This window comes from Sciurus carolinensis, chromosome 15, assembly GCF_902686445.1.
Source record: "Sciurus carolinensis chromosome 15, mSciCar1.2, whole genome shotgun sequence".
Classification (NCBI taxonomy): Eukaryota; Metazoa; Chordata; class Mammalia; order Rodentia; family Sciuridae; genus Sciurus; species Sciurus carolinensis.
The window spans coordinates 68,883,577-68,909,956 of NC_062227.1; the positions used below are offsets into that span (position 1 = coordinate 68,883,577).

At 33.9% G+C, this 26,380-nt stretch overlaps 1 protein-coding gene across 1 annotated transcript in view; it reads right to left on the reverse strand.

The window, feature by feature from the left end:
* Nucleotides 1-1,019: 1,019 nt before the first annotated feature.
* Vps4b (vacuolar protein sorting 4 homolog B) overlaps nt 1,020-26,380 on the reverse strand; it is a 33,100-nt gene continuing 7,739 nt past the window's right edge. Inside the window, exons 2-11 of the mRNA XM_047526764.1 lie at nt 22,372-22,483; nt 20,876-21,032; nt 17,636-17,703; nt 14,296-14,415; nt 10,710-10,866; nt 10,275-10,423; nt 9,701-9,782; nt 8,306-8,525; nt 4,888-5,028; nt 1,020-2,632 (exon numbers count right to left, since the gene is read on the reverse strand). Coding sequence (XP_047382720.1) covers nt 2,531-2,632; nt 4,888-5,028; nt 8,306-8,525; nt 9,701-9,782; nt 10,275-10,423; nt 10,710-10,866; nt 14,296-14,415; nt 17,636-17,703; nt 20,876-21,032; nt 22,372-22,483 — 1,308 coding nt within the window. The 3' untranslated portion in view covers nt 1,020-2,530. The remainder of the gene's footprint in view (nt 2,633-4,887; nt 5,029-8,305; nt 8,526-9,700; nt 9,783-10,274; nt 10,424-10,709; nt 10,867-14,295; nt 14,416-17,635; nt 17,704-20,875; nt 21,033-22,371; nt 22,484-26,380) is intronic.

Below are 26,380 nucleotides of genomic sequence, written 5' to 3' on the forward strand. Positions count from 1 at the left end.
GGACCTTTGGATTGTACAGAGGGGACCAAGGGGAGGGGGGTGGGGCTGGTGAGGATGAGAAGGACAATGGATTTGAGACAGACATTAATCCATATACATGCATGAAAAAATCTTTTAAATACATCACTGTCGAAAAAAAAGTTAATGAAAAAATAAAAGTTATAAAAATAAAAAAATCTCACAAATACATATGGTCTTGCTCTTTTCATACTCATTTTTCCTGCTTTCACATAAAAACTTGGTAAATCTATGAATTCAAACTGATATGACTTGGCAACCCTCAGGATGAAATACTGTCTGGCTTTTGATGATTTTACCTAGGGTTCCATCCCTGCACCTTGATCCCAAATCAGCTATCCTTGAAGTCCTCATGCTTTTGCTTTGTCCTCACTGCACACTTGATTGCCCTGCACTAGTGCTATCAGCTGTGTTTTGCAATTTACAAGATTCCCACTAGCTGCTCCTGACGGCTACAATCCTAGTTTAAACAGTTGTCATTTTTGTGTTATGTGTGCAAGACTAAAGAACCTGCATGACAGCTCTGATATGCCAAGGCTAGGTCAAGCGCCTATGCTCGCTGTGATGAAACAGGATATCCCCACTTGGGTTCCTGTAGTGGGTGGGAGGCCAGTGCACCCCCGAACCAGGAAGGCAGTTCCAAAGCATATTCGTTTGAGAACTATCTTTGTGGTTCTGGTTTTCTCTGTCTTTTAAAAACATTTTGTCATTTACAGGGTTCCAAAGGAGATTAATTCCTATGATTAGCTGTCAACCTGTCCTTAAGTTTTTATCTTGAGAAACAAATAAGGTACATAATTACTTTATTCAAGAATAATTCAGTGATCTGCCACATTAACTTCCAAGCTTCACATTAAAAATTGAAAAACTGAACTTTGATATATATATATACATATATATATATATATACTCTCAATCAATAATTTACATTTTAATTTAATCAATTTATGTCATATTTTCTTCTATACAGAAGTTCCCCAAATAAAGAAGCATACACAGAATATAGTCAATAGTAGGTTACATCAATTTACTTCACATAAGAACAGCATATTTTGGGCCTATGATTTCCATTTAATATCAACAAAAACAATCTGTACAGAAAACCCGAAGGTATAATATGTAAAACCCACAGCATATGTAAAATGTGCAAATATACTTTAAATTGCAAGTTAATGTATAGCATTTGCAAGGTAGAATTTATAGTAATTAAGGAATCTACCTCATTCTAGCTAATTTAATAATCTTTTGCACGTATAACCAATGCAAATGTACAAGGCACAACTTAGTGTTGATGCTGAAGAGTGTACCATGTATCTTCGGAGTATTTTTGTTTTTAATATTTTGTTTTAGTTGTAAGTGTACATAATACCTTTATTTTATTTTTTTCATGTGGTGCTGAGGATCGAACCCAGGGCCTCACACATGCTAGATGAGTGCTCTACCACTGAGCCACAACCCCTCTTCGGATATTTATTTGAAGATGTTGGAAAAACAATAATATCATGTTTTTATTTTATAATTTAATGAGACATCAGTTCATTTCTAAAGGTTCATAAAGTGATAACATATATGTAGCCAGGAAAAACTGTTCCCTGAACTTAAAGGATGAAAGACAAGACCCCTGCTATCTTATATTTTTAAAAAATTATATATATATATATATGTACATACCCACATCACACATAGGAAACTTCCATCCAAAGGGAGGTCACTTCCTTATTGGTAAAGGTTCCCATTACAGTATTTCATGATAGTTATTTTAAAAATTCATACTTATTTACCACTTGTTTTGGTCAATCTTGCTATAAAAAGACAATGGAATAAACAATTTTCTTCTTCAAGGTAAAGACAATGCCTAATTTAGAAAGTCTTTCTCTTGAGATTGCACAGTGAAAGGTATCATTTAGTTAAATATAAAAGCTTGCTGCCTTTAAAGAAATTACTTTACACAGAAAGAAAAAAATCAACCTATTAAAAATCAGTGGGAGCACTGGTTATAACACAATTCAAAATCTTTCTAAACCAACTACTACTCTTTGTTGTTTTATTGCCCATCCCTGAGTAAAGATTCTGTTATTTAAATTTTTTTATGAAGTAAATTTTACATTGATAAGAATGTTTAACAATGGTTTTTTCAAAATATAAAGCCCTATTTCATTTTATTAAAAAAAAGTCAAATGCTCTTTGCTAAGTCCACCATTCATAAAAAACTCTAAATATGTGTGTCAATCAATGTTTACTATTCTTTTTACTGGGTAATTTCTACTTTTATGTCATTTACATATTACTCATTTCCTTATAAATGCATTATTTTACAATTTTTGTTAGTTGGAGCATTTAATAAGTAATGAAGGAAAGTACAATATAAATCTTAAAGGAATCTGAAGTGAGATGTGTATTTCCCTGTAGTACAAGAGCTTTACTGGAAATAATCTGATACTACCCAAGAAAGGCAAAAATATCTATGAAGGAAAGAATACGTATGGTAAACATCTTCCTTGTTGTCTTTGGTTTAGCCTTCTTGGCCAAAATCTTCTGTAAACTTCTTTAATTTCAGCAAGTCATGTTCATTGACAGTAGGTTTTGTACTCGATAGTGACCGCAACATATCCGACTGTCAGGGAGAGGAAAGTGGGTACGGTATTAATGACAAGTCTAAGAAACCAAACATCATCAAAACGTCATCATTATTGTTACCAACTTTAACCTAAGGTTAAATATGAATATGCAGTGTGCCATAAGCTACTGATGACAAACTCCCCTATTCTACCTAGACATCTACGATCATGTCATTCCTTGATACAGAAACTTTCAATTTCTTCCCCAGTCCTGATCTAAACCTTCCAACACTCCCAGTTACCCACAAGAAGCATGACCCTGTCAGTCAGCCTGAGACTCTCCACACATGGGTCAGGATCTAATTTCTGGCCTTAACTGTTTTCCTTAACAAGAGATCAGTTCCCTCAGTTAATACAAATTCAAAAGGAAGATAGTAATTTACTACAAAGTTCTCTGAAAATCTGAAAAAAAATTTGAAAACTGAGTGTTAAGAAAACATAAACATAATAAACATTAACTCTTCAATCACCTGAAGTTCTCTAAATATCCCTTACATAATCAAGTTATAAATTATTTTAAATCTTCCAATATAAATTATAGAAATGTTTTTGTAGTAAAATTAATACTTTTAAATTGTATTATTGAATTTACTTCAAGTTTACCACAAAAATACATTTCTGTAAGTCATTCATTTATATTTTAAGTGAGGAGACTAATATTTTTTCAAAATCAACTAACCAGAATTTTTTAAAAAATTACACTTAACATTGAAATATAAGAAAATATGCTAAAATCAAAGATTCATTTAAAATATGTATGTCTCCTGTAAAACTATGGAAAAATGATGAAAAGGACCATTGTTAAATTATTGTAAATTCTTCAAACCTGTTGGAAAGACTACAAAACTTTTAATAGTAATGCATCAAAGAGTGAAACAAAAAGGGATTTCTGAACAACTTTGCAGATAAGCATTATGATCAACACATATGTGTATGTATAAAAACATGTATGTCTACATTGTTTGTTATATCTGTCTATACATCATGAAAGTTTCTTCTAAGTTACTGTTAAACCTACCATAATGCTCTGCAGCTGAAGTAGAAAATTTTGAAAACTGAGTATTCATCAATAAGAAAACATAATATTAACTTTTCAATCACCCTAAGTTCTCAAAAATTATTTTAATTCCTTTAATGTAAACTAAAGAAATACACTTTTGTGATTAAAAACTGTTTAGTCAATTAAATTTAAGAAAAAAAGAAGTGTTCAGTTAAAATTTTAAAAATCTCTGTTATTTATACTTCCCATGGAGTCTTGAGAAGTAAACCACAAGATAATACTATATAATTAACATTTCTGGTTATTTTAATAAATGTAAGTCTTAAAAATAATTTATGCACTACATATGAGCTTTTTGGGGATGATTCAGCTATACGGCCGATAAAAGTCAGGAAACTGTAGTTAAAATAAGTAGCCTTTTTATCCACAGCATAACCCCAGTGACTCCCAGAGACTCAGAAGGCTGAGGCAGGAGGATCTCAAGTTAGAGAAATACATAGGCATCTTACTTAGCAAGACTCCCTTTCAAAACAGAAAATCAAAAGGGCTGGGCATTTACCTCAGTGGTAGAGCACCCCTGGGTTCAATCCTTACCAAAACAAAACAAGCAAAAAGTAGCTTTTTCACTTAAAAGTTTCATGTCCAAAGAAAATATTTTAGAGATAACCATTTTTATATTTTAAGTTTGATTAAGATCAATTATCACCAGGTGTGATGGCACACACCTGTAATGCCAGTGGCTCGAGACTGAGGCAGGAGGATCAAAACCACACTCAGCAACTTAGTGAGGTCCTAAGATTCTTGTCTCTAAATAAAGAATTTTTTTTTTTTAAAGGGCTGGGGGGAAAAAAAAACCAACCAACCAACCAACCCAGGGCTGGGGAGATAGCTCAGCTGGTAGAGTGCTTGCCTTCCAAGCACAGGACCCTGGCTTTAATCTCCAGCACCGCAAAAAAATAAATAAATAAATAAATAAATACAGGGCTAGGGATCTTCCCCAGTGTTAAGTGCCCCTGGTTTCAATCCCCGGTACTCAAAACACCCAAACCCAAACCAAACCAAAACAAAACACAAAACCCAAAAGGTCAATTACCTTTATAATTTTTAAAGTGAGTGCACAGTATTAAATAAACAAGCCTGAACATACTAACTTTTCTACCAAATCTCGTGTAACTAAAAAATTTTATCTTTGGCCCACAAATTACACAGTATGTTTTAAAATACTTCTTAAGAATGAACAAAATTTCAAACCATGGAAACAACTGGCTCCAGAAGTTTATCTCCAGGGACATCCATCCACGTCATCTCAATGGCACCAGGATCACCAGGAGAGCAGGGTGTCAGCAGGTCATCTACGATGCTGCTAGGGTCAGCTCGGGAAGGTCCACGAGCCTGCAAGAAACCAGCATCTGAGACATCTACTTGAACAAATTTAAATAAACATCATGATTTAGGTCACTATCAGGAAAGCTGAAAATATATTAACATTTTTTATGCTGTATTAAAATTTTTTAAAATTTAAAGTATATATATATTTTATTGTATTAAAATTTTTACTTTTTAAAAAAACAATGTTCAAAACCCAGTAGTCTGGGCGACAGGACAGATTTTGGTTGATTTAAATTTTTTTCTTGATGTTGTTCTACATTTTTATTGTTTTAATAATAAATTGTATTATGTGGGGGGGATGAGTATGCTTACTGTAGCTATACTTTCAACTGTGCTTCCTCTAATGCTTATTAATTAAGTGAAAGTAATCTTAGAGATCAAAAATATTTTTTTAAGGTACTCTATTTTCCATGGCTGAGAAATGTGTCGCCTGGCAACTTTGGTCTGAATTACTGAATATTTATGTCTCTTTTAACAAAACCTTTTACAAATGTAAGTACAAAATTAAATGCTAACAATTTCTGAACCGTTTTATGATACATAACATTAAAATAAAGTTTTAACAATATCCAGAAAAAGCAGCATTGTAACATATAAAGTCACATGACACTAGAGAGCAATAGATTTGTATCAAATTAGGGCTGCTTTCATGTATTTTTTATCATGATCAACTTCAAATATTATTTCAGGATTGGTACAGGTGTGGAGAAACACACATTCTCAGTTTACTTATGTGTATTTTATTGTCTAACTTTCCTCCTCTAAATTTCACATGCATGAAGTCAGGAATTTTTTTCCTTTTTTGGTTGCCATACCTTCTTCTAACTCTGAGCCCAGATTGATACTTTAGACAATTAATAAAATGGCAAACCAATTCTTGCTATCTCAAATAATTAGCCTTCAAAACAGAAAAGTATGGTCAACAAATATATTAAAAAAATCTTTAGCTTCATTGGCAATTAGGGAAATGCAAATTCAGGCTACAATGAGATTTCATCTCACCTCAGTCAGAGTGGCAATTATCAAGAAACAAATAATAAAGTGTTGGTGAGGATGTGGGGTTTTGAAAAGGTACACTCATACACCGTTGGTGGGATGGCAAATTGGTGCAACCAATCTGGAAAGCAGTATGTAAGATTCCTCAAAAAACTAGGATTGGAACAACCACATGACCCAGCTATCCCACTCCTCGGTATATATCCAAAAGATCTAAAATCAGCATCCTGTGGGGATACAGCCACATCAATGTTTACAGCAGCAAAATTCATAATCGCCAAGCTATGGAACCAACCTACATGCCCTTCAACAGATGAATGGATTAAAAAAATGTGGTACATATACACAATGGAGTATTACTCAGCTATAAAGAATAATGAAATTATGGAATCTGTTGGTAAACGGATGGAACTGGAGACTATAATGCTAAGTGAAATAAGTCAGACCCCCAAATCAAAGGTTGAATGTTTTCTTTGATATGCAGAAGCAAATCCAAAATAAGGCAGGGTGGGGGTGGGGAGAGAAGTGGGGAGGAGTTCCATTAAAAAAAAAAAAGAAAAAGATCAGTGGATTAGATGGGAGTTCAGAAGGAGGAGGAGGGACCAGATAAGTGGAATGAATCTGAACTAACTTTACCTATGTACATATATGAATATAGTGAATCTCACCATCATGTGTAAGTGTAAGACACTAACCAAAAATAACAAAAAACCTTTAAGTACACACAGCAGAAAGATAAGTGGAGTAGAGGAAAGAGAACAGGGCCCTGGGGGGCAGAGACGGCAAGGGAAAGGGGGAAGTATGATGTACTGAATTAGAGCAATTTATATTCCATCTTTTATAATAATGTCAAAATGAATCCTAATGTTATGTGTAACTAAAAAGAACCAAAGGGGGGAAACTCCAGTGAAAAGGATAATAGAGTCACAGAGATGTCTACTATAGTTGGGGATTCAAAGTCCCTGTGTTAAAACCAATTTGGGTGCTTCACCTTTATGCTATTAACAAGGACCTTGCTTCATGGTTGTATGTGCTGACCCTGGTAGTAAGATATAAAATGGAGTGATCAATTCTGGATAAAAATTTGTTGTTTCTAAATGTCAAAGAGAATTTAAGAGAAATATTATGACTGTGGCATCAACGTAAGCTTACTATGTTTCTTAGTAAAGAAATGGCTAAAGAAGGGTAGGTGAACAATAGGTATTACAACTAGTGTTTTATGAATATTATTTCATTTTACTCTCATAGTAGCACTTCAAAGTCATGTTATCTCCACTTTATGTGAGTCTTAAACAAGTAATTTAAATTGCTCAAGAAGACATAACTGGTAAATTATGGTTCCTGGCTTTAAGTTGCAATTTTAATTCAAACTCTAACTTTAGTACAACTAATTAGAACAAATAAAAAAAGAAAAAATGAAAAACTTTATTACAGTATATTGGTCTTATATACTGTGGGATTAATTTTATAATGGTTTTTAAGGACTGTCACATACATTATTTTGAGTAACTCTGGACACTACTGTCCTCAAGCCTCAAGATAGTTAGTAAGAGGTACCTAGTCCATTGCTACTTAGGTCAGGATCTCAAGACCAAGGTCTTTTTATAACACTGTTATCTCAGACATCTTTGTGCCACTCCCTCCGGCAGGCAGGTAAGTGTACAGCAGGATAGCAGAATGGTTGTGACTTTAGTACACTTTACTGAGGAACAGATCACACCTTTGCCCCATTCTAGTCGTGATGCATTAGGCAAACTGTGTTAGCATCCAAGTACCAGATGAATGGCTACATGCACCTCTTGTTTTTGTGAGGGCCAAGTGAAATAATAAGGAAAAGAAGAGAGTGCAGTGCCAGACAATGTAAATATATAAGAAATATTAGCTTGTATTATTTTTACTTTGTTCTTCAGGTATAAATATACCAGATTCTGCTCAACGTTTTTCTAGCTACATCAGAAGCAGCCTTACAACTATATATTTAATTTTCTATACTTAGTCTAAATTATACAGAGTCTAAATTATACTTAGTCTAAATTATACAGAGAAATATCAAAGTTATTACTTAGAAAATTCTAAGACACTTTAGGACTACCCATGGTTATTAATAAATAAACTTTATTGGAGAACTTATTTCCAACATAACAGAAAAACGTCTATTTGTTAAACCCAATTACCGTATTATTATACAACACTGAACTCTTTTCAACTCCTCTGAAGACAAACCAATGATGGTCTTGAAAATTCATTTCAAAAATATATGAAAGGGTCCATTGAAGTTACGTACCTTTTTGAAATGAGTAGCTGACTGCACTTTTCTAACAGGCTGCATAAGTGCATCCCGTACAATGATGCTTATATCTGCTCCTGAGTAGCCATCGGTTTTCTTCCCTAGTTCTCGGAAGTCAGCTTCTGTGAGGCTGTTCTGAGTGGCACCCAAGTGTAGTTTAAACATTGCTGCTCGGGCATGGGCTTCCGGCAAAGGAATATAAATTCGTTTCTCAAATCTTAAAAAGAAATTATATTAAGGGTATTAAAACATATACTTAATTTTAACTGAAAATTGGGATTATTTTCAAGAAGAAACAGATATTTAATATTTTCAGTTATACCAAAGGGAGAACATCCAGGACACATTAAAAACAAGAAAGTAAAAGCAAAATAGCTAGGAAACCAGTTTGGAATCTTTCTCATACAATTTTTGGGTAATTTTGGTCATAATGTTTACATTCCAATCATGGAATTCACTTATTTATTTTTGATACTGGGGATTGAACACAGGGGTTCTTTACTACTGAAGTACATCTCCAATCCTTTCTATTTTTGAGATGGGGTCTCGCTAAGTTTCTGAGGTGGACCTTGAACTTGCAATCCTCTTGCCTCAACCTCTAGAATTGCTGGAATTATAGGTGCGTGCCTCTGTGCCTTGCTTATTATATGCCTAGAATTCATGACATAAAAAGACAATATCTATAGAATGACAGTTCTAACAAATTTGTTCTATGACCTCCTGATTAAGGGATTAATGTACAATAATATAAAACAAAGATGTCAGTAATTTTCTAAATTTAAAATAGTGAAATTAGTCAAACTCTTACAGAATAAACATTTATTATACAACATGTCCTCTTTACTATAATTAGTATATTCAGAAAATCCTATACCATAATAAATGCTATGTTTTTATTAACAGTAATTTTGCTTACTTTCTTGGAATTTCAGTATTTGGAGATAGGGAGGAAGCAATGAAGGACAATTTTATTGGTCTTTGTAGACTTTTCTCCGCTAGGTAACTCTCTATGGTTATGAGATTTTAAAGGTTTCTATAACCTCTAGAGACAAGTTTGGAATCAGGCTATTTTTCCAAAGCACCTAACACATTTCCTTTTTTTGGTACTCACTGGTAGTCTAGCATATTGGCAAATCAACCCATGAATGGGATAAAAGTGGCAAGGACTGAAATGTTCTTTTTTTACCATGCAAAATTAAATGAATATATTAGGGAGTGGTGAAAAAGTGAAGAGTTTTCCTACTTTTCCTATAGCTGAAGTTTAATATTCAACTTAAAAATTATAGATATAATTTTTCTTTTACTAAACATCTACTTTCTTATGTTTTTACTTATGTAATAATACTCTCTATGTCAAGATTTTATATGAAGGGTTTTCACTGAATATCATACCTCCGTCTAATGGCAGAATCCAGAACCCAGGGTATATTTGTAGCTCCCAGAACCAAAATTCCATCATTGTCCACACCAACCCCTGTATTAAAATACGTAATATTTTTAAAAATTGGGTTATTATGGGGTTTTTTTTTTTTTTAACTTGTCTGTATGTTAAAAAATGGAGTGCTTTAGCATTAAAGTGCCTCATCTTTAATATCTCTGAAAAGGTATCAATGCTCAATCAAATGTCATAGTACTATAATATGATGAAAATATTCCTAAGAATCAAAACCTCCTAGATTATAGAAGAATACTATTAATATTGTTTCCAAAATATTTCCTTGACTGATATTGTCCTGGTACATTAAAAGTGGATATGTTACTATCTATGCTATTTAAATGAATTGGGTCCTATAAGATAATTACAACTAGATAAATATTATGTATAAATATGAAAACAGTCAGAATGAAACACGGCATAATAAAAATTTGTTAGCATGGATAAATTCTACTTAAATTTATTCCTCACTATTGTTCTAATATGGTTATAGAGCAGAGAGAAAACTATTGTGAAAATCAGCATTACTACCTTGCATTTGAACCAGGAACTCAGTCTTAATTCTGCGTGCAGCTTCACTTTCATTTTCACTTCTTGAACCACACAGAGAGTCAATTTCATCAATGAAGATAATGGAAGGCTTGTTCTCTCTGGCAAGCTGGAATAAGTTCTTAACTAGTCTAAAAACAAATAAAAACTTTCAGAATCTAAAAAAGTAGTATGAGACTAAAACAAAACAATATACCAATGTTACAAGAATGCGACAGCTAGATAATTCATTTTACAATTTACTAAGTTTTACTAATGTACTTTTTCCCATACAATAAATTCTGAATTATGTATTGATGCAACAGAGAAATGACCACCTATATTTCTTCTCTGACTCTACTAAATAAGGTAACTTTACAGACTGAAGAGTGACTACAAGGCAAAGAAGAAACTAGAAAAATCTGATTTATTACTTACTTTTCACTTTCACCTAGCCATTTAGAAACGAGGTCAGAGGAAGATATTGAAAAAAATGTTGAGTTGTTTGCTTCTGTCGCTACAGCTTTAGCTAAATAGGATTTTCCTGTTCCAGGTGGACCAAATAATAGGATTCCTCTCCAAGGTGTTCTTTTGCCTAAAATTTGATTAGAAAAATAATGTGAGAATTTCAAGACTATTACTCAGTTACTGTAGATATCACTCATACTGAAGAATGTTGTGAAAAGGTTTTCACTCTAAACTTATCAGTAAGAATAAAAAGATTTTAAAATAAATCAATCTCAGATAAGTATGTCTTAAATGCATTTTGCTTTTTCTAGAGACTACTTTGTCAAAAGTGTATTTACATTAATATAAACCTAGTAAGAAGATCATGTACTTGCTCATTCATTCGACCAATATGTTGAAACCACAATGTGCGGGACAGACAGGCAGCAGTATCTCTGCCCTCTGCAGGTTTCAAGTCTAGTGGGAAAAGAGTTCAGCTGAAGGGATTTCCTGACCATCTGCTGTGTGCACTGCTCAGCACCTGGATACTGAAGGAAACTGTATCCATAAAGGAAGGGCAGGTGGAAAAAAATTTTTAAAAAAATTATGACCTTTGGAGGAATGAACCTAATAGTTTAGAATGACTTCAAAGTTCTGCTGAATTTTTGAATCCACAGGGAAACTAAGTAAGTATTAAAATTGGCAATCTCAACAGAAGGAGAATGATATGTAGGAGCTCTATTTTAGAATCTAGTTTTGTTAAAATATAACAAGGGAACAAATCAAATCTTTGTGTCTCGATTTTACTAATAAGAAATTAAAATGCTGCCTAAAGTAAACCAGGCTGTTATAGCTGGCAATAAAATATCAAATACACATTAAAAAACTACTAGGTACAAACTGTGGGTGGACATACAGTGTCTAACAGAATGGTGTGTAGACAACTAACAAAATGTAAATATTATTGGGGAGGCTGAGGTAGAAGGATAGCAAGTTCAAGGCCAGACTCGGCAACTTAGTGACGCCCTGTTTCCAAATAAAAAGATCAACAGGACTGGGGATGTAGCTCATTGGTAAGGCCCCCTTGGAATCAATCCCAGCATTAAAAAAAAAAAAAAAAAAAAAAGAAAAGAAAAAAATACCCTAAGTATCATTGATTATCTTTTTTTTTTTCATTTACATGTTTGTTCATTTGATAGTACTTATGGAAAACCCCTGCTATGTATTAGGCCCTGCTCAAAACCTTGAGAACATATACCAGTGAACAAAAATCTATGCTGCCGAGGTGGTGGCACATGCCTGTAGTCTCAGCAGCTCAGGAGGCTGACGCAGGAGGATTGCAAAATTGAAGTCAGCCTCAGCAATTTAGCAAAACCCTGTCTCAAAACAAAAAATAAAAAGGGTTGGGGATGTAGCTCAGTTCAATAGCCAATACAAAAAAACAAAACCAAAAACTAATTTGCTATCCTAATGTGTACTAGTGGAAGAAACAGATAATCAAGGAATAAATAACTACTTTTATGCCAGCATAAAAGAATAGAAACATACTATTTTGGATAGGATAGTCAGGAATGCCTTTCAAGGGTGGTGACAATTAATACCATTATCTTAACTGTTATAAAAACCTTAGCTTTTACTTGAATTCTATTTTTTTCCTCTTTTTTTTTTTTGGTGGTTCTGAGGATTAAACCCAGGGGTGCTTTACCACTGAGCTACATCCTCAGCCCTTTTTATTTATTTTATTTTGAGACAGGGTCTCGCTAAGTTGTGGAGGCTTATCTCAAAGTTGTGATCCTCCTGCCCTCAGACTCCTGAGTTGCTGGAGTTACAGACATGTGCTACCATGCCAGGTTTCCTCCTTTTTATTTATTGATTAGCGGGGGGGTTTCCTCTTTTAAATATAAGAAATTAGTGTTCCCTGAGCAGAGCACATATACCATTGATATCAGATGAATATTTCTAAAGTGGTATACAAATACTTTTTAAATATAATTATTTTTTAATGTGTTAGAAAAATACTTTTTTTTTCATTTATAATAGAACAGTCTTTAATGTTACTAAGTAAGTCAGGTGATTTAAAGTTCATAGACAAAGTAATCTATGCTACTAGAAGTAAAGGGAGCACTGACCTCTGGAGAGGACAGAAGCAGAATGTGACCAGTAAGATACAGGAAATACAACATTTCTCAAGCTGGGATGAGTACACAGGCATACTAACTTTGTGATAATTATTTTTTTATTTTATTTTATTTTTTACAGCATGCCTTTATTTTATGTTTATTTTTATGTGGTGCTAAGGATAGAACCCAATGTCTCACACGTTAGGCAAGCACTTTGCCACTGAGCTACAGCCCCAATCCTAACTTTGTGATAACTAAAGAAGCTGAACACTTGCAGCTTCCTGTATGTTTCTCTGTATTTATGTTATACTTGTATTTCAAAAAATAATAATGGCAAACACATACATGGAAAAATTCATGAAGACGACACAAAAATGACTCACATTTGGGAAACACTGGCAAAGTAACATAACAGAAAATGACTTCAACCACATTTTTGTACCTTTATAGCACTATGTTGTCAACTTTTATACTGTGTGTCTCGTGTTCCTGAAGTGAGGCTGTAAGGCGCACCCCGAGGCTAGGTGGACAACGCGTGGCCCACAGGTGCTTTGCTCTCTTCATCACTGCTCTATGCGACTTCACTGTCTGGACCTGTTCAGTTTGAGGCCAACATCACAGATTTGCTTTCTATATAAACCACCTTGTTTTCAAAAGGAAAAACCTCTGCTTGACTGTTAGACTGTGGGTGTAGCCATATCACAGACACAGGTCATCAGTCACAGAAGGGATAATGTGAAGGCAACGTTAGCACAGACAGGGCTGACTGCTGGAGCCAGAGCGTGAGCTCTCTTTATGGTGATAACGAACTGTCCTTTTGTTCCTGCAGGATATGTACTTCATCTGAAACCATTAATTCTTATTTTTCTTTATAAGAAATGGAAATACTCTTAAAAAACCAGCACATTACTATTGCAAAAAATTCAGATGAAAGTCAAAACAAAAAGTAAAAATCACCTATGATTTTATTCCATTGGTAGACATTAAGTCATCCACTTCTCAATGTACCCATTTATTTAATAAACATGGAACCATACTATATGCATCTTATAACTTCCTTTTTGATCTTTATCATAGATGTGGACATCCTTCAATTAATTACAGTACAGACGTAAATTTATTAATGTAGATACACACTATATTTTAGTGAACTGTACTCCACTGCGTATTAGTAATTTGCCTTATGCCCTATTGGTTGATATTTATTTAGGTCATTTTGCTTAAACAGTTATGTATAAGAAATAAAACATCTTTGTGTATAGATATAACATTGCCTTATAACTGTCAGAATGGAAGATAAAATTCATGATATGGTGACCAGAATTCACAATGTTTTACCTTAGTCACTAATGCCTAAAAAAAAAAAAAAAAAAAAAAAAAAAAAAAAAAAAAAAAAATCACTAAATTTAATCAAATCATCTGATCACCAAATAAAATTCAATGAAAAGTCATCTCACCCGTAAAAAGATGAGGAAATTTAATCGGCAATATCACAGCCTCTTTAAGTGCTTCTTTTGCCCCTTCAAGACCAGCAACATCACTCCATTTCACATTTGGTCGCTCTATAACAATGGCACCTACAAAATTATGTCATCTTTAAATTAAAGAAGTTTCATCAAAGTTGGACAATAACATGAAATAATGATGTTAAAAGAAATGCATTATAAATCTGGAAAAGTTTTATGTACTAAAAAACTATAAAGTCATATACTTAATGTCATAAATTAAAACAAAAGAAAAAGATTTAAAATATTATTTCAGGAAAAAAAGAAGAAAGATTCAAAGAGGTATGATACTATGAAATTCATCAGTAAATCATTAAATTAAAAGATGGGAAAAAACATCTGTGAAAGAGTGCTATGACTTTTATGAAATAGTATGAAGAAGTAGTAATTGCTGGGAGTAGTCAGTAGGAATCAGAAACCTCAGTGAGTGGCTACATAACCTAGGGTAGGACATTTAACTTATCTATTTCTGTTTCCTCATTTGTTAAAATAACCCTACCTGCCTAACTTAGGTTAGTGTAAGAATCAAGTGACAATGAATATTAAGAGCGTTTGGGAAAGCACCAAACACTACATAAAGTGGTTACAATATTTGACTACACTGATTCTAGAGCAAAGTATACTTGGTTCAATGGGAGTTGATTTACTATTTCTCCCGTGAACCAAAAGAGAAGGAGCTCTAATGTTCTCTTCAACCACAGAGAGAAAATACACCTAAAAACTTTAACTGAAGACAAATAGAAGGGAAAAGGAGAAGAGAGAAAGGGATGGAATGGAAGCAGTAGATGAAGTAAAAAAGAATGTGCCTCCTTACTGAGTCACAGCAATTTCCTGAGATTTCATGTGGCTTCTAAATAGACCTAGTTATAATTTTTGTAAATTAACAAGTTACTTGAATGATTTTAGTTGCTAAATGCAATATATTCAAAAGCCATAGAAACTGTTGTAGGAAGACTTCAAGAGGAATACCTTTTAATACAGTTTACTGAAAAATTTTTCTAGTTATCATTCATCAAAAGCTTTTCCAATTTTCTAGTTTATAGAAATTACTCAATTATAAATTTTTTACTAAGCAGTCTGTTCTAAGATGACATATAGTTGTTTTGAGTATAAGAAAACACCATTGCTTACACAATTTACTGGTTATGGAATTAGTTCTATAAATCGTTTCTGCTTGTTAGGAAATGTTACCTACTTATTATTCTAAGACTAGTTATATTTGGCAATTTACTTTTCTAAATTATGAAAACATTGTTATCAGACTAAAATTAAATAAAATCATAAACACTTCTGCATATAAAGCTTCACTTTTCCTTTCATATTCCACTAAGATTAGTAATTCCCCAGAACAAAATATCAACATTATACTGTAAGAAGATTTTATGTCAGTTAAACAAAAACAAATTTACTTTATTACATGAATCATCTGGCTAACTCAAGATTTTTATGCAATTTTAAAAATATGAAAAGCTTACTTTTACATTAATACCTTTCTCCTTAAACCTGAAGGTGACTTTAGAATGTTTACTGATGAAAATTAAATAGTGGGAGTTAGTGGTCCTTGAAACCACTGAGTTGGGATTACTAAAAAATACAAATAACTGAATGTATCTCTTATTACATAAATTTATCCAGTCTGATTATATTATGAATGCAAGAAAACATTATTCAACCTCAAAAGTCACTGAATATCTACATTAGCTAACAGAAAAATCATAAGCCTGTTTTTAATTATAACAGTCATACATTATACTTAAATGTCATAATCTAAAGCAGAAATAAAAGACTCAAAACAGCACTTCAGGAAAAAGATGATTCAGAAAAAAGTTGTTATACTACAAAATCCCTTAGCAAATCATTAAATTAAAATATGGGGGGAAAAAACTGGGATTCTGGTTTTATTTCATCCTGAAATCCCATATAAATGTCCTCATTTACATTTTAAACATTTGTATTTTTTTTCACATCTTTCCTGCTTATAACTGACATGGAATTTTCAGAAATATCTATTAAAAAGTGGTTAAAAAGAAACAATTACATTTCCCTTGTGAGGAGCGGGAAGCCGGGGGTAGAAAGGAAACTGAACCAAAACCAATAAGGCAGACAGAAAAAAACTGTCTTGCTCTACAACTGGAATAATGCCACGAGAGAGAGTGGCTTCTCTCTCCATAAAGCTGCCTCTTTGTCCTCATGAACTGTTCTGCTTTCAAGGCACTATCCTAAGTGTTTCCCATATCTTGAATGGAATGGTGTAAGACAGATATATGGGCAAAATGGAGATTAGTATAGCAAAGTTAAAAGTCTGGTTAAGTTAGGTAAATTGACTATTCAATAACCAAAGCTGAGCCTACATCATGGAAATCATTCTGTCATGTGTTCTATTTGGTAATATTCAAACGAATACATACATACTACCAACAGTTGAGCATAAAATTCAATTTGAAAAACATTAACTAACATATCAAAGAATAATCACATTTCAGTAGTTTAGGAGGCCAACAATTAAACAGATGCCTTCTTAGATACACAGTACTACCATTTATTAAATCCCTAAATTTTGTCAGATAAAATATCATGAAGTATTTACACTGTCATTAATTTTCCTTCCTTGAAAGGAAGTTATCATAAATTTCCATTTTAGAGATGGGGACCCCAATTCAGAGATTAGGGAACTTGCCCACAAACAAAAAGCTTTTAAGTGGCCAACCTTGAGGTGGAATCCAGATCTGAATCCACACTCCCCATGAGGCCACTGTATTACAGAAAAGAACAAAAGGGCTTATATAGGTGTGGTGAGTGAAAACACTTAAAGGGAGAGAGAAATGTAAAGAGATACATATAAACAGGATTAATGAGAAGCAGATGAGAAAGAGCAGGTAGGAAACATGAAGCCATCTTCAAATCAGTCACAGAAATGGCAATAAAAGTCAAGTAATTCCTAATTCATTCTTTTTCTCTGCAAAAGCAAATTTTAATGTCTTCAAATTTGTATAAATGCTATCTCCTCTACAAGGGGGCAAATAAGAGAGAATAAGTTGACTGACAGCCTTTTAAAGGCAGATATAAAAACAAGCAATATTTTTACTCCATGAAAAAAAAACATATCAAAACCATGGATGGCAAACCCTACAAAAAACACCTTAAACAAAGCCAATATGATAACTGTGAACCAAAGACAGTTTTTTTAACCTCATTTAAATATAGAGGGAAAAAAATAACCAATTTAAGTAGACAATTGACTATGAGTCTTTTCCATAAAGATAGTAAGTTTAATAATAAAATCTAAAGCAACCTTGAAGTTGATTCTGTAGTTTCTTTTTTTCAGGATCATCAGATTCTCCTTCCCCATCACTGTCATTCCTAATAAAAAGAATTTAATATATTCAAATGACCACTCATTGCTATTAAATAATGCAGAAATGAAGGATAACCTGAAATATTTGCAATTTTAATGGCAAAATAAGACATTCACATTATGTTTACTTTATTACTCTAAATAGGATATTAAATAAGAAGTGTATTATCAATTAATAGGGAGCCATGAACAGCAAAGGAACAAAAAGACCAGGATGAAGTTAAGAACTAGCTCCAAATGTCCATGATACATGTATGTATGTTTGAATTCATAAATGCATGCCCCACACATTATTCCACAAAGAATTTAAGATGTATTATAAAAGACCTGCAAACAACAAACAAAAACACCAGGACCAGGCAAAATATGACTTCCAACAAAAATTTGTACTACGTAGAAAAAAGACCAGAATACTAATTATGTAAGGTACAAATATCTATATAGCTTAGTCTAAGAATTCCAAAGTACGAGTGAAGTTTCTTGATGAAAATGAACTGAACCCAAAGGTCAATGGGCAACTCAGCATTTCAACTTAAAATGAGTTTTCTTTTGTACTTGGGATTGAACCCAGCGGTATTTAACCACCACTGAACCACATCCCCAGTCCTTTTTATTTTTTATTTTGAGACAGGGCCTTACTGATTGGCTAAGGCTGGTTCTGAACCTGTGATTTTATGTTGAGCATAAAATTCAATTTGAATTTTATGGAGGCCTCTGTCTTGGCCTCCAGAGCTGCTGGGATTACAGGTGTGCACCACCAGGTTCAGCAACGTTAATTATAGCAATTAGTTATATAATAGAACACATTTGCTATTACTATAGAACACACTACAACCTTTAAAAATGATGTTGAAGAAATAGTTTGTTAGAAAGATATTCCTGCTACAATGTTGAGTGAAAAAGTGACACAAAACAAAAAACAGGATATTATACATACTATACGCATTTTTTTTTCAATGCTGGGGATTGAACTGAGGGGTGATCTATCACTGAGCTACATCCCCAGTTTTTTTTATTATTTTATTTTAAGACAGGGTCTTGCTCTGTTTCCCAGGTTGGTCTCAAACTTGTAATCCTCCTGTCTCAGCCTCCCAAGAAGCTGGTATTATAGACATGTGCTACCGCACTCATTTGACATTACAGCATTTAAAAAAATATAAAATATAAAGGAAATGAAAAGTCTGACAGGTTTTATGCCAAAATGGGATTGCCTTGGTTACCACAGGACGGTAGGGTCATGGATAAGGTAGGAACTGTGAAAATGATCACAGAAGTCTCCCTTCAACCTCCCTCATCATGCTTTCTTGTACTGTAACAGTTGTACTTATTGTAAAAACTGCCCTTTGGAGGTTCCCTTGCAGGTAGGGTTCCCTCTGAGGGGCGGGGTGCTTACTTGGAGATCCAATCTTCAGACAGGAGAGGAGCACTGGTTTTGCTGAGGGAGCTGTGGCAGAGGTCTTAATGGGTGCTCCCAAGCCTCGGCAGCACTTGGCAGGGAACTGGCAGCAGCCAGATCCCTATCTGAACTTGACCTGCCTACATACACAGGAATTCACAACTGCATGTCTCCTCATGAATAGTAGGCACCTCTCCTAGTGATACAGCATCTCTGTTTGATTCTCAGACTCTCAGATTTCTATAAGGTAATAGCTGGTAATAAATCCCTTTTTGTTTAAATTAGCCAAAGTGAGTCCTGTTGTTCAGTACAGGATAAAAACTGGCATCCCTCAATAACCAATGCAGGAGAAATGATTACAAGGTCTTCAGACTGGAAGGGCCTCAACAGACAGAGGAAGACAGATTATTTCTGTAGGGAAGAGTGTCTCAATGAGAGTTGGAGACCATGGGCACTGAATTTTCCCCAGTATTTCCATTTCATTGGAGTTCCTGCTTTAGATTAATGTTCTTTTATGTAAGAAACATCAAGTAAAAATTCAATAATTTCCAAAATGAAACTGTGAACTGAGTTTTGTTATGTCAATACTGTGGATGCAGAAGATAAAATATTCTTCTTCAGTGTCACACAAAGTCCCTACCCTGGTTCCCTGACCATGTCTTGAATGGAGAAGATAAAACTTTAAACCTATAATTTTCTGCTATGGAGTCTGAAACAGCCAGTCAATTTTAGTTCTTATATCCTCATGTCTTCAAAATGGTCTATATTAGCAGCCACAAAGTTTCCAAAGCACTGTTATTTTCATTCCTTCAACTGTAGGGATCATCTAGGGATCTGTGCTACTATAAGCATCAACTGTATCACATCCTCTAAAGCTCACCAGAATCTCTCTGCTTTCACCCCAACCAGTCCCAATCACTCCAACTCAGAGTGTCCTTTTGGTTCCTAAGAGTGTGTCACCTAGAACCACTTCTGGCAACAATCAGCAAACTGGTCAGAGAGGATCTGGTTAGAATGTGTTCTGTCTGCTTAGTACCAAGTTGGGCAATCATAAATTACATGTCAAATAAATGAATTTTGCCTCTACAGTGATGTATTTCCTACCTAGGAAGACATTCCAAAAATGGGTTTCAATGTTTATAAATTATATAATTTAATTATTTAACTTATTAGTGATAATTTATAAAATGGGTTAAAATGTATAATGGGTTTCAATTTTTATGAATTACGCAGTTGTTTTCACAATGACAAATCTAACAGAAATTTAAGCACATCTAATTCAAATTCACAGAAAAAAAACTTTACCTAAGATATTCAAACAATTATATTACTGAAGTTATCTTTCTTTTTGTCCACATGGCCAAAGATTTAACTCACAGGTCACTCCTATAACTTTAACCCTCAATATTACATGATGGTCAGAGGGTATTACATGCCATTCCTACAAATGTAGGAATGACCTACTGCTAGGCAAGTGGTCATGGAGGGTCACCTGAGACGTATCATCCCTTAGGCTTGGTAAACTTAGGGGTCGGCAAACATTTGTCTCTGAAGAACCAGACAGTAAATATTTCAGGTTTTGCAGCCATGTTGATCTCTACTGCAACCGCTCTATTCTGTTGTTAGAGCAGCAGAGCAGCCTTGGAGGACAACATGTAAATGAATGGGTGAGGCTGTGTCCCAACAAAACTTTTACTAGCAAGAACAGGCAACAAAAGAAATGAATTTCATATATGTAAAGTTAAAAGATACAGTAGAATCCAACACTCTGAAATACATACCCCTTCTCATCAGCTGGACTTGGCTGTCCCTCTTTTACTGGTTTCTGTGGTTTTTTCTCCTTTTGCTTCAGATACTCCTTCAGTTTTTCTGCTCTGTCAAGATATTCTGTACACTTTGCCCTAATACTCTGCTTGGCTTTATCACCCTGTGCTTCATCTGTGAAGGGAATGAGAATTTTCCATTACTGTTCTGTACAGAAAGATTTAAAAACTCTTAGACATATACCTATAAATAACGGAATTCTAAGTTTGGGGAGAGGGAAAAGATCATCTCTAACTCATTGTTAACCAATGATGATCAATTCTTTTCTATTTCTTTTCCCAAAGGGTTGGAGACAAACAGTGGATCTGAGACAAAAAAAGACCTGAGCAAGATGGCAGGTATTTTAAGTTATGTTAAGTAATAAGAAATTATTTGATATTCTGTAGTTTACATTTTGCAAATAGTTAAAAGCTGCTTGTCTCACATAAAACCAATTATAGTGTCTCACAAAAAACCAATGTGAGTATAGAACAGTGATTAGAGGTTGGAGGTATGTGGATAGCGGGGAGGTTGAATTTAATCAGTGCTTACTGTTATGAATGTATTGATATATCACAATGAACCCCATTAGAGGTATAAGTAATACATGTTAATCAAAGTAAAAGAAGTCATATTAGCCATTTCCATTAATGTCTACATAAGTTTTATTTCAAAGAATATACAAAGTGATAAAAATTTCACATATATGTACCAACACCATAGTGATATTACTACATAACAGACTACGTCAGGGTTATTCCAGAAGTATGCTTCCACAGCATATGTATTGAATGGCATTCCCCCACATACCTTGTGTGCTATGATTCATTCTTTTTTTTTTTTTTTGCGGTACTGGGGATTGAACTCAGGGCCTTGTGCTTGCAAGGCAAGCACTCTATCAGCTGAGCTAATCTCCCCAGTCCCTATGTTTCATTCTTAATTTCACTTTAATTGGGCATAAACCCTCAAGATTAAATGGGGAAGCTCAAAAGAAAACCTCGACCTATACAACTGCATTAAATATAAGTAAGATCCCTAGAGCAGGGGTTTTTATTCATTTTCTGTGTCTCCTGTGCCCAGAAAAATGCCTGGCACATGGTCAACATGCAATACATAGTAGTAAAATAAACAAATAAAATGTCTCCCAATCTATTTTTAAAACAATTATTTCCAAATATATGCTTTGACAGTAAGTTCAGATTATATGCTTTGGACATATTATCATTAAAATAAAAAGCTGTTTCCATTGAATGTGGATATTTTAGGATATCTGGGTAAACAAAGTTGGGTAAACAAAGTAATAACTATGACAGCTGTCACATTAGTTAAGTCTGAGTGTTTAATAGTGGATTTTTTTTTTTTTTTTTGGGCAAATGCATGGTTCAAAATTTTCTGGTTCGTATTTCGATTTTTATAGTGAAATAGAATAACTTTTTCTTTGAATGTTTTTAAGTAAAAACTACATTTAACTTACATTTAACTACATGGAGAAAATACTGTACAGCATGCTGATAGAGTTGAAGGGCTTCCTCATAATTCCCAGCTTTGTCTTCTTGTGCTGCTTTGCTAGCAAGATCTATTGCTTTCTGTTTGAGAGATAAAAAATAATAACATCAAAATAAAAGCATAAATGTAAATGTGAAGAAAATAATCATTTTGAAATTTTTTTTTGGTGGTGCCAGGATCCAACCCAAGGCCTTTCATAAGCACTCTACTAATGAGTTACACCTCTGCCTAACTGATCCCATTCTTGTGGTTGAACATGATGTGGAGTTATACTGGATGTATATTCATATATAAGTATAGAAAAGTTATGTCTGATTCATTCTACTGTCTTTCCTATTATCCCACCTCCTTCCCCTTCATTTTTAATCCAATGAACTTCTATACTTCCCCTCCCTATCCTCCCTTCTTATGGGTTAACATCCACATATCAGAGAGAACATTCAACCTGTGTTTTTTTTTGAGACTGGCTTATTTCACTTAGCATGACATTCTCTAGTTCCATCTATTTACCAACAAATGCCATAATTTCATTCTTCTTTATGGCTGAATAATATTCCTTTATGTACATGTACCATATTTTCTTTATCCATTCATCTGCTGAAGGCCACGTAGGTTGGTTCCATAGCTTGGATATTGTGAATTAAGCTGCTATACACACTGATGTGGCTGTGTCACTGTAGTATGTTGATTTAAAGTCCTTTGGGTATAAGCCAAGGAGTGGGATAACTGGATCAAAAGGTGGTTCCATTCCAAGTTTTCTAAGGCATCTCCATATCGCTTTCCAGAGTGGTTGCATTCATTTGCAGTCCCACCAGCAATGTATAAGCAAACCTTTTTCCCCATATTCTCACCAACATTTATTGTTTCTTGTAGTCTTGATAAATGCCATTCTGACTGGAGTGAAATGGAATCTCAGTGTAGTTTTGATTTGCATTTCTCTAATTGCTAGTGATGTTGAACATTTTTTCACATATTTTTTGACCATTCATATTTCTTCTTCAGTGAAGTGTCTGTTCAGTTCCTTTGCCTATTTATTGATTGGGTTATTTGTTTTTGGGGGAGGTTAAGTTTTTTGAGTCCTTTGTATATCCTGGAGATTAATGCTCTATCTGAAGTGTAGATGGTTAAGATTTTCTTCAATTCTGTAGGCTCTCTCTTCACATTCTTGTTTCCTTTGCTGTGAAGCAGCTTTTTAGTTTGATACTATCCCATTTAATGATTCTTGATTTCACTTCTTGTGCTTTAGGAATCTTATTGAGGAAGTCTGTTCCTGAGCAGACTTAATGGAGAGTTGGGCTTACTTTTTCTTCTAGTACGCACAGGGTCTCTGGTCTAATGCCAAGGTCTGTGATCTACTCTCAGTTGGGTTTTGTGCAGGGTGAAAGATAGGGTTCAATCTCAATCTACTACATAGGGATTTCTAATTTTCCAGCACCATTTGTTGAAGAGGCAAACCAAGGTATGTTTATGGCACCAATGTATGTTTATGGTATCTTTGTCTAGTATGAAATATCTGTATTTATGTGGGTATGTCTCTGTGTCATCTATTCGTTTCCACTGTTCTTCAATTCTATTTTTTTTGCCAATATCATGCTGTTTTTGTTACTATAGTTCTATAGAATAATTTAAGGTCTGGTATCATGATGGCTCCTGCATTACTTTTCTTTTCTAAGGATTGCTTTGGCAATTCTGGGCCTCTTATTTTTCCAGATGAAATTTCGTGACTGTTTTTTCTATATCTAAAGAACATCATTGGAATTTTAATGGGAATTCATTAAATTTGTACAGCACTTTTGGTAGTATGGCCATTTGGAAAATATTAATTCTGCTACCCAAGAATATGTGAGGTCTTCCCATTTCCTAAGGTCTTCAGTTTCTTTCTTTAGTGTTCTGTAGTTTGCATTGTAGAGATCTTTCACCTCTTCTATTAGATTGATTCCCAAGCATTTTTTTTTTGAGGTTATTATGAATGGAATAGTTTTTCTGATTTCTCTTTCAATCAATTTGTCGTTGATGTTTAGGGAAACAATTGATTTATGGGTGTTAATTTTATATTCTGCTACTTTACTGAATTCGTTTATGAGTTCAAGAAGCTTTTTGGTTGAGTTTTTTGGGTCTTCTAAATATAGAATCATGTCTTTGGCAAATAGGGATAGTTTGAGCTCTTCTTTTCCTATTCGTATCCCTTTAATTTCTTTCTTTTGCCTAATTGCTCTGGCTAGGATTTCAAGGTCTATGTTGAATAGAAGTAGTGAAAGAGGGCTAATTTTTTTTTAAGTAAAAGCAATCTTAAACTTAAAAAAAAACACAACATGCATTTGATTATAAATTACAACCTTATAAAATGCAAATTTGATTTGTTAAATGGATAAATGTTATCTGAATATTACTTTAGTACCAATCACTAAAATTCTCACATATTCACTCAGAAAATCAAACTTAGGGTCAGTAAGGAATAAATGAATAATCTGAAAACTCAAATTAAAAAAGCTCTTAGGGAAATTCTTAAAAATTAAGTGCCACCATTCAGAGTATATAGAAACAGTAGAAATTTAATTGGCTAAAACCCCTTCAAAAGGAACTGTGCAATGCAATGAAATATCAAGAATCTGAAAAATACCCAAAGCTTTTAACCCAGTAGTGAACCTACAGGTTTACTGAGCAAAGACATTAAACTTAAGAGTTCTTTAAACCTAAATTTTTAACAGCAAAAGGATACCATGCCATACATAGAACACTAAAGGATTATTAAAGAGCATTAAATGAAGAAACATCTGTAGTATCATGGCAAGTATTTCTATGGGTGTTTTTAAAAGCAGGACACAAACCTCTTATATGCAGCACAAGTTCAACTATGTGGAGTAACACCAAAAAATAAAATGACAAAGGAAAAAGATGGGAAAACATTTAACAGAGCTTATCTCTGATAAGTAATACTTTATGGGCTTTTCATTTTCTACTTTTCCACATCTAAAATATCCATAATGAACATGAATTACCTTTATAATTTTCAACTTTTAAAAAATGCTCTGAGGAATAGATCTGTACAAATATATCCAAGTGATACTTGAAAATGATGCAAAAGTCAATGGTAGAATAATAGGCTTTTAGCTTCTTTTTAGGCTGCCACCACTAGGCAGGTGCTCTACCATCAGCACAGGCTTTCAAAGAAATGGTGCTGGAGCAAATGAATACCCATAAGGGGTAGGGGGAGCTTTGACTTAAACCTATCACTTTCTGCAAAAATTAACTCGAAATAGATCATAGACTTCAATATAAAACATGAAGTTATAAAACCTTCAGGAAAAAACATGGAGAGCCTTCAGGATCTAGGGTTAGGCAAATGGTTCTTAGACTGGGTATCAGGAGTACAATATATAGAAGGAAAAATGATAAACTGGACCTTGTCAAACATAAATACTTTTGTTTTCTAATAGATACTGCTAAAAGGATGAAAAGATAAGCTACATACTGGGAGAAATATTTGCAAGACAGCTGACAAAGGACTAGTATCTAGAATAACTAAAGGACTGAAATGCAATAGTTAAAAAATAATCCAATCAGAAAACAGACAAAAGACTTGAACAGATATTTCACCAAAGAGGATATTATGGAAAATAACTATATGAAAATATGCTTAACATTAACAAGTAGAGAAATGCAAAGTAAAGTCATGATGAAATAAAACATAACTACGCATGTCAGAATAGCTACAATAAATCTGGAGGAGGTGACACACGTCTATAATCCCAGTAGCTTGGAAGGCTGAGGCAGGAGGATTGTGAGTTCAAAGTAAGCCTCAGCACCTTAGCAAGGCCCTAAGCAACTCAGTGAAACCCTGTCTCTAAATAAATACAAAAGAGAGCTGTTAAGTGCCCGAGTCCTGAGTTCAATTCCCAGTACCAAAAACAAAACAAAACAGAGAATAGCTAAAAATAAAATGGTGACAACCTCAAACACTGGGTGACGCTGCACAC